General features: G+C 36.0%; 1 protein-coding gene across 1 annotated transcript; it reads left to right on the forward strand.

The window, feature by feature from the left end:
• The first annotated feature begins 560 nt into the window (after window positions 1-560).
• LOC126808702 (uncharacterized) lies at window positions 561-8,122 on the forward strand. Its single transcript, XM_050533628.2, has 5 exons — window positions 561-690; window positions 1,308-1,436; window positions 2,049-2,123; window positions 6,864-7,002; window positions 7,726-8,122. Exons 2-5 carry the CDS (start codon window positions 1,321-1,323, stop codon window positions 8,023-8,025), a joined length of 630 nt encoding a protein of 209 aa, XP_050389585.1. The 5' UTR covers window positions 561-690; window positions 1,308-1,320; the 3' UTR covers window positions 8,026-8,122.
• The last annotated feature ends 1,686 nt before the right edge of the window (window positions 8,123-9,808 follow it).

A 9,808-nucleotide genomic window follows, 5' to 3' on the forward strand; every position in this document is an offset into this window, starting at 1 on the left:
GTCAGTACATTTACTTGTTTTTATTCATTCTATGCTTAATAAAAACATGGTAATGCATGGAATTTGTCTATATTTTTTTCGTTTTCTCTTTTCTAGTGACAGTCAATTTCTGTTTTGAATCGTCAGATATCCTCTCACAGTCTCATATAACAACTTTTGGCCTTCGAAAGAAATATTAGTGAGCAGAAATTCGCCCGCGTATCTGTTATCACTCGTCACTTCTGTCAGTTATATAGAAGGATAACTCGTGTTTTCCTTTTGCGTTCGTTACTTCCGTTTGTTGTAACCTTGATTACGCATCTATCGTAGCAATGATCTCTGTGTTAAAATTATATTTGGAACATGTTAAACCAGTTCTATCACATATGTGATAATGACTCACACCCATATTGTCCTTTAAGAGAAAGGTTTATACGCCCTATTACAGTAGCGCCTTCCTGTTGTATATATAAAGCCTACAATGCCACTTTTGTCTCCATTGTAACTTCCACGTGGTGGGTATATCCCACTTATCAATACTTATCAAATGGAAAATGACTCATATGATCAATTACAGGAGAGTAGGCTGGTTCCAGTTTTATGCCAAAACCAGACAGAAATAAATAGGCCTACAGATTTGTCTTCGAGTATCCCGTCTTATACTGATCTACTTCATTTGACTACCGTCGAACTAGAAGATCTATTCACAAGGTACAATATCTTTATTTCTCCTGATGATTGAGGTCATTTAATGAACGTTACACTGTCAATCATCCGTGCCCACCTATTCTCACTTCGTTGAGGGGGTTGGGTCGTCTAGTGATCAAAGGTCAAGTGGCGTGGTTTCGGTCCCAAGCTTACACATGACTAGGAGTAGGGTCGCCTGTCCACTCTTCGGCTTCCTCCCACAGTTAAAACCCCTAGGCGAGATCGAATTATTGAAGATTGTATCATACTATCATTATCTTAGTTCCGAAAACATTGGTGGGGTATCAGTTGAGCCAATCTGATTAAAACACATAGCCTGATTCGTTTCGTTTTTTTATGGTTCATGTTTGACCGGAGTAAGGTAGATTTGAGGTTGCCTAAAAGAAATTAATGTGGTAGTTTGGGGACACGTTTTAGTCTTCGTCGTTTTGATGACTTGGTAAGCTTAACAAACGCTAAATATGTACATACTCTACAGTTAGTTTTTCTAAAATAAAATGATAGTGTAGGGGGGGGGGGGGGGGGGCTATATGGGGACAAAGTTCGTCTGTGATTTCGAGAGTAGGTGTTTGCCCGTCCATCTCTTTGTAACTAATATTAGAATATTTGTGTTTATTCAGCTATCTGGAGAAAATGCAATATGATTGTAAGAAAATAGTTCGTTATGGTAATACAGGTGACGGGGGCTGGGATATTTGTGAAGATCCATTTTACATGCCCTCAACAAATAGCATTGTGTACTCTTTTGGGTAAGTTGGAGCGGCTGTGTTTCGCTTCTGTGTTATAAATCTCAAATCTTGTCATGTCGTTTACATGGGACGAAAACTCACGGTGCACTCGTAAATTCGTTGGCGTGATTGTAAAAGTATACCCATGAATGTCGATAGAGTAATCGGAAATGTTGTGAAGGAAAAGTTGCCCTACAGCGCAGTGAATGGCGTATGCCGGTCATCATTAAATCGGTTGGTGCGGAAAAAATAGACATTAAACCCCATTTCATTTGATTTAACGATATAGTTTTAACTGGGATGTTCAATTATTCCAAATTATAACAAACTTTATATACTTGTTGTTGCCTGGCAACCATATGTTTGTCATTGTAAGACATTTATGCCCCCCCCCCCCCGCCATGTAGCTGACAGGACAGAGCGCCTGGCAATAAACATCGTCTAGTCATTCGGGTGGTACGAAAAAATGCGTTATCGTGTACATGATGGCGTGCTAGTGAAATAATTCTTGAAATTTGTAATTCCTCTGAAAATGTATTTCATATCACACTATGGCGTGTGAACGTTTCTATTATTCTGGTTGGGTCACAAAAGCAGGACGTTAAACCTCATTTCATTTCATTTCCATTTCAGAATTGCTAAAGATTTCAGTTTTGATGATGCCATTTCCAAGCGTAGACATATCAGGGTACATTCATTTGATCCAACGTAAGTAGTGTAGCACAGTGCAACAAAAGCTACTCGGTCATGTACGGTAATAAAAATGTAACCGACGTCGTGATCAGTAACAAACACATGATTTCTGCCAGTCAAAGATGGGGTGTAGTTATTAAGCCTTTAGAAATGGGTAGGCCTACTTGTAAATATTGACTACCCACGCTTCTTGAAAACAATTTGAGAAAAGTATCGGGATATCCCTGGTCAACCTGAAACCGCCCAAAACTACCATTCCTCAAACCACCAGAGAGATATGTGAATAGCTCTCCGTAATTTAGAACTGCTGTTGCTGTTGTCGACACCGTTGCAGTAGCAGCGACAGTAGTAGTTGTAGTAATAGCAATGGCAGCATTACACTATAAACCTCCGAATGCCACGTTGTAACGTGGTAAAAAGAATGCCACGTGTTTTGTTTTTTTTAAATTGCCATGTTTTGGGAACGAGGTATTTTGTCCAGAACGAGGCTGTGTAGAAATGCATCGTTTACTAAACGTAGTTTTTCTTTCAAGCTAATTATTAGCGATACTGTGAAGGTTTGTTTATACCGCACTTTCTGGATACATTAAATTAAAGGCGAATACTATCGCAAAAATAACGTTAATATTAGAATATTTTTAGCCCTGCGAATTTAAAAGAATTGACAGTTATCCATATCTGCAGCCTCGTTTTGATTTTTTCCGTGAGTGACGTCAAAGACGACAGACGTTGTGAATTTGCCTATAGAAGGCTATTACAGCTGAGCACTGCATCTCGTCATTTTGTCTAACTGGAGGCATAAACATGGTCAATTGCGTTGTTTGGGGATGTACTAATAGCACAAACAATAAATCAGGAAGCACGTGTCATTTTTTTTTTTTTTTTTTTTTTTTTGAATTTCCAAGCGAGGCAACGCGCAGAATGGTCTGGACACAGCGGTGTCAACGACTTGAACGATGCGATGTCAAAACACGCTTCTCTTTGTTCGGAGCATTTCGAGTTATCTGCTTACGAATGTGACCAGTGCAATTTTAATAATATTATTATGTCGATCAAGATATAGAAGTTATGTTATCTTTTAATGTTAAAACTGTGCATAGTTCTATGGTGAAACCGACACGCTATCAAAATCTAGCAATAGGAATGACTGATGTAACCATAGCAACGAAATAAACAACATAGCCAGTTAGGCCAGCTAAATACTAAATGTAAATTAATATCCCCACTTCGAAGCGTCTTCCGTGTCAGTAGTAGGTGTATGCCGACGATTTTGCAGACGATCATAGATAGTCCTAGTTTCTTTAGTAACGAAGTCTTGGAGATCCCCGGTGCTACCTCTAAAGTAACTAAGATAGTCCTAGATGTAGGGAGTCCGTCAGATTTAACTCTGGGTAAATGAGTGTGATAGAATATTTTTTCAGCGATACGCCGAGACTCCGGTCCGATGCCGATAGTCCTGCGTATGTGATCCTCGTTTTTCAATTGTTGCACAAAGAAAGTAGTCTAAGGTATATAATAAAAGTTATATTAGTACTGGAATTAATAGTTTTTCTCCGATGGAGAATCCAACTCCAAGGACTGTGGTGATAAGACAAGGTAGGCCGACGCTGTTTTTTAGTGCCTATTTGTAGAATGGTCCGAACCATTATGGTCACCGTTGTTGCTCGCCTTTCTAATTGGCTCGTACTGATTGGGAAGAACGATAGTTAAATAATACGATAATCTGTTTTCATGGGAAAAAGAGAATTAGTTTTCCCAAATCCAAAAATAGATGAATGGAAAATGACTTTTTTTGAACAATGATCTTCGGACAGATTAATTGTGATTTGAATCCATGTAAATGTTTTTAAATTTTATTTCAAATTCTTTTTTATATTTATTCACAGAGGTTAAAAGTTGTATACGGAAATATTCTATTTGTTTTGTTATAATGGATTTGCTCATATTCGTTCTACTGCACAACTGGTGACTGTAATCATTTATTTAGCACCTACTTGTTAAACCGTTGACAGATAAGATTGGGTTAAAGTTAAAGATACATTATGGTAGATTTTTATAAGGAGTTAGCCATTCTTGCTATAACAGTTCCAAAATAGATGATGAAAGAAGAATATATTGAAAATTTCAGTCAAATTACTTTATTCTGAACATAGTTATCATCAGTGTAATTTTTGACTAAAAATGGGATTGAATTCCATCTTCACCGATTCTTAGTATAGCCGATCGTTTGATTGACAGGCGTTAACTCCATCTACATAATCTTTGCTGTCTTTTGTCTGCTGTCATATCCGAATTTGTGTTTTACCTTTTTGGATTTTTATAATAATTGGACAAAATGAGTGAGAGGGTAAATTTTCATTCTTACTTGTATTTTTTGCATGCATTAAATCAATTGAATATAGGACATAATATTATAATACAATTATGATAAATCTATAGGTTTTATAGTGGCGTCGTGCCTATTGGGGAAATAAAAATATTTGCATTGATATTATTAAGACAGAAGACCTGTCCGTCTGTATTAGTCACCACACGGTCTCCAGGAATTGTATAATTTGTCATTGTCTGTGTTTAGTTTATTGCACTTTAGTTTAGATGTCATTTGTTAAGGCATCGCTCAACAGCGGCCTCGATCCGGGAGTATGACGTCAACGTAACGGTTAATCTCCGCTCACTACGCCATTTAAAATTAAATCAGTCAACGAAATCCCGTTTAAATCCAAGCTGAATCCAAGCCATCCGTGGGTCTACAGAGTTGATTTTGTGCGTGTTGTGTAAATAAAGATCTAATTTATAATTTCTATGACATCTGAAGCCTAAATAAAGACTTGCAATAATCAGATTTAGCTCTTGCATAATGTATGTTTAAATGAGTTTAGACGAAACATGCCCCTGGCATAGTGTGCATTGGGGTGTTTAAGACTAAATGTTATTCCCCCACAATGTCGTTCAAAGGTTCTTACTACGTGTATATAATTTAAAGGTGAAATAACACAAATTCTTTCATTATATGTATTTTTTGAGGTTGAAGCAGTGAAGTTCTTTTATAGGCCGCCCCTGCCTTCAGTGTTTAAATATAACAATGAGCACAATAGCCTACAGTATATTTAGTAATCTTTATTGTAGTATTGTCAAAATACACGTTGCGTGATATGAAAGGACTGAACTTGTGCTTGTTAGATGGCTGTACACTTGACACGACCTGAAAATATGTTATGACTAATTACGAAAAATGTGATCTTAAATCAAAAGGGGTCCAGTTGAAGGAAGTATACTAGAAAAAACACGTTTTATAACAGTCTTTCCAAACCTGGTGTCTGAAAAGTCGAAAGTGTGTGAGAAGCAGGGGGTGGGGGGTGTAGAGAAAGGAAAATAAGATAAATGATGATAGAGAGGAGATAGAGATGGGATTTAACTCGACACAAACTAGGTCATTTCGGAACTAACGCATGGTTCAATTTTATATCAATAATTTACTTGTACGAAGAGGTCTTTAGCAGTGGAAGGAAACCGGGAAGGGAGTTGAAGTGCGGTAGAGGACCTACCCCAATATAGAGAGTTGTCTTGTCATTTCGTAATATATTACAGGATATGATCTACAATACAGAACTTAACTAATTTTAGAAAACTTGTGTTGAGAAAGAAGTCGCTGTTAGTTTTATAGATGGTAATTTCTTTCTATCTTGAAATAAAAAAGAAAATTAAGTTCTGAAATAATAATTGAAATTATGTATGGAAAATTCCACCAGTATCATTCAACATGGACGTAAACAGAATCAAAGTACGTGAGTTGGTAACATATTGGTGTGTTAATTTAACAAAATACATGGAAATACATGTAAAACTTTTCAATTTTAGAACAATCATGGCGATTGTACGGCGTACAAAAACAGAGGCAGGCCAAGCCCACATCCAGTGCATGCCTTATCAACCACACTGTCCATGATTGTTCTACAGCTTGGAAACAAGTATGGCGATTATTTAGGGTTTTATTTTTTTTATTTAATTATTTCTGTACTTTTGTATTCGGAGTTCAGCTTTAAGTAACAACTGCGGTTTGTGATACCTGATTAGACCCATTAATTAATTACCAACGTTGTGTGTGGGAAATATTCATGGTTGTTTGATCAGAATCCTTGAAAACGTTGACCTATAAAATAAATAACAACGCTGTGTGTGTGTGTGAAATAGCTTTACTTGACGTCTGCTTCAACCAAACTGATATCGCAGAGAAGAAATTAGTGTTTATTTAATCTAACAAATACAAGGCGAAGAAACACCAAACGACATGTTCAATATACACAATAGAATTCCAGTGAAGTAAACCATCATAATTAACCATAGGATATCCCGATAAATAATCTAATTTGTAGATCTGCAATTATTCACGTGAAGGTCGGGACATTATTTGTGTGGCTCTATTTATATATATATATATATATATCGGTTATATATATTTATCTTGAAGAAAACGACGTTTAGAAAACGTGGCATTTTTACCAAGTCTCGTTCTGGACAAAATAGCTCGTTTCAAAAACATGGCAATCTAAACAGCTACGATCGGCACTCCAGATAAACGTGTGATTTTTTTTTACCACGTTACAACGTGGCAAAAATATTAACACGTTTTCGCCACATTTGGACAAAAATGCCAAAACGTGGCATTCTGAGGTTTATAGTGTTAGTTGTAGTATCATTACTACCATTATTATTGAAATTGACGTGTATTATATTATTAAATTTTTGTTATTGTAGGAATAATATGTCGGATCACCAAAGAAGTGATCTAATCACATTCCACGCTCTTGGTATTGCTCATTATACTGGTATTTCACCTAAAGGCTGGAAGATGGCAAGTTTAACAGACATAAAAACACGACTAGGACACAAACAAGTATGTTTTAAAACAAGTACCACCCTACTATGAAATGACTATGACTACGTCGCAGCCATCTTGGAATTATGACGTCATATTAAAAAACGAAGTCTGTCAATCGACGCCCAGTTGTCCAAGGAACAGGCATGCCAAGTTTCATGTCTCAGGCTTTTCCAAGAGCGTCGTCCCACAGGAATAGCAACAATTATATCAAGATGGGTGGTCCAAAAGTAGTTATTCACCACACCCAGACGTACAGAGTTCAGCCCTTTCAAAAATAATACATTTGTCTAATATCCATGTAAAAATCAATACATGTGTGTTATATCCACCTAAAAGAGATTCATTTGAAGGTCAACATTTAAAAAAAAAACTGTAATAGACCTAAATCTATTTGTTAAGGTAGGTTCAATCTTTCTCAAAGTCGCTGAGATGTAAATAAGGTTAGGGCACGTGATTGTTGGCAAGATTGTAGGTAATTAGGTTTAAGATTTTGGGGGAGGGTTTGAGTCTCCACATACGCACTGACCTAGGATGATGAAAATTTAGTTCGTGATAGGTTCAGGGTTAGCGCTAGCCCGGAATACATCTCGTTACCTATGACGAAAAATTGAGTTGGCCTTATCATTTAGCACTAACCCCGTAATAGGCAGATTTAGATTTTATATAATAATACATCTTTAATATCAGACAATTGAAGTTAGATATTATGCAGGTTTTATATGCCATTATTTTTTACAGGAAACAGTTGAAATTGTGAAGATAGACATAGAAGAATCAGAGTGGACAATTTTACCAGAAATCATATTTTCTGAATCACTGACAGGCACAAAACAGCTTTTGATGGAATGGCACATTTATAAAGACGAAAAAAGAAAGAAAACAATAATTACACATGCGTTGCAAATATTACGTCATCTGTATCGAATAGGTTTTAGGTTATTTAAATTACATTATAATCCATTATGTAGCAAACACCCTAAGGCTTATTATAGATATTGTCCAGAGATATATTTTGTAAATATTAACAAACATATTTAACGTTTGCAGAAAAATAACGTATTCGTAATGAAAACGCACGGCTCAAATACCTAAACATATGTTACGAATTATAATAATATTTATTTATTCAGTATGCAGATAATACGATCTATAGATACAAATAACATTCAAACATATATGCATAGTGATTTTTTCAAGCAATTATACAGAATTTAGTATATAATATACTAATAGATAGTTTTTAATATGATAAATTATTTAATAAATTGGTTTTAAGATATAAAAATATAATGCATATAATAATATTGGACAATGATAAATTAACGTTCTTTTTACAACGTACAGCTTGCTTATTATTTTAATGATATCTGATGTATCAAAAACAGCCTAAAGTGTCACTATTTACAATTAAATTGTCTAGTATGGATAGCTTTATTTAAAAAAAAAAACACAACATAATTTATAAGGAAAACAATCACTGATTAATACATATATAGCACGACGTTTCGACATGTATTCTCTTATCGTTTTCGAGTAAAAATGATTTGTGCTTGATAACGACAAGGGGATACTTGTCGAAACGTCGTATTATATGTGTATAAACCAGTGATCATCATTTATACATGTAGTTGAAAACGATAAGAGAATACTTGTCGAAGCGTCGTAAATTGTGTTGTGTTTTTATACGCCCACATTTTCATGTGGGCGTATAAAGCCGTCGCCCCGGTTTGTCCGTCCGTCCGTCCACAATTTTTATCCGATTTCAACGAAACTTGAAGATCTCGGTTCCTTTCGATAATGGCATGTATACGATGGATTATGGCCCCTGATTGTACGAAAAATCCGAGAGGGGTCTGTTCTCCCCCAGGAAAATTTTGAAAATTGACAACCGCAAACGCATTTTCCAAGCATTTCAGACCAAAGCAGCAGGCAAATTTTTGACATATGAAGAAATAAGTAAAGGTTAAAAGATGAATTACACGGTTCTCGGAATAATGAGGTCAAACTCATAAAGTTCTTTCCTTGTAGTACACGTCTTTTTTGTGTTGTTTGTCAGTCATTTTATTCCTATCTTTTCTTTTTTCTGTCCTGTGTCCTGTCCTCTCTTTCCTTCTTTCTTTTCTTTCCTCCCCCTCTCCTTTCTTTCTTTTCTTATTTATTTATAGGCTTAGGCCCACTTTTTTTAATGAGCTTAGGCCCATCTGTCATGGACAGGTGGGCCCAGTCCGGCACTGAAATTGATCGTAAATCTTTATAATGTGGTTACACTCAAGAATTAGATGAAAATAATCTTGGATATTATCAGTCACATAATGTACAAATAGGACTATTGCTTTGGTTACGTCTATACAAATTGTGGGCTAACGGAAAAAATTAAAAGGTAATTGTACTGTTTTGTCGGCTTGCAGACGACTCTTTAACTCTGACAGTACCGTTGAGGCCTTACCCGCAGCAAAGTCGAAGATGTCAACAAACCGGACGCGTCAGATCAGCTTAACGCACTCCCACAAATAAATCATAGAACGACGATGTCCTGGAACGATGTTAATTTAATGGGCAAAGTGGTAAAAAACACTGTGAAGTTTCACATACAAAATTATGACGAATAAAACAAATATCAACCCATGTTGGAAACAATGGCGGGTTCTAACCAGTTCATAGATCTCATTGTCCAGTCTCTCAGATATAAGACAGCACCGACACTCGCTGTGACGCTCAAACCAAATGCAAATGCGAAATAAGTGCCAGTAAATTATATGGAATGAAATGATAAACTTAATAAATGTCCATTACCGAAATACACAAAATAATGGTAGGTTTA

This window comes from Patella vulgata, chromosome 1 (assembly GCF_932274485.2).
Source record: "Patella vulgata chromosome 1, xgPatVulg1.2, whole genome shotgun sequence".
In the NCBI taxonomy this organism is placed as follows: domain Eukaryota; kingdom Metazoa; phylum Mollusca; class Gastropoda; family Patellidae; genus Patella; species Patella vulgata.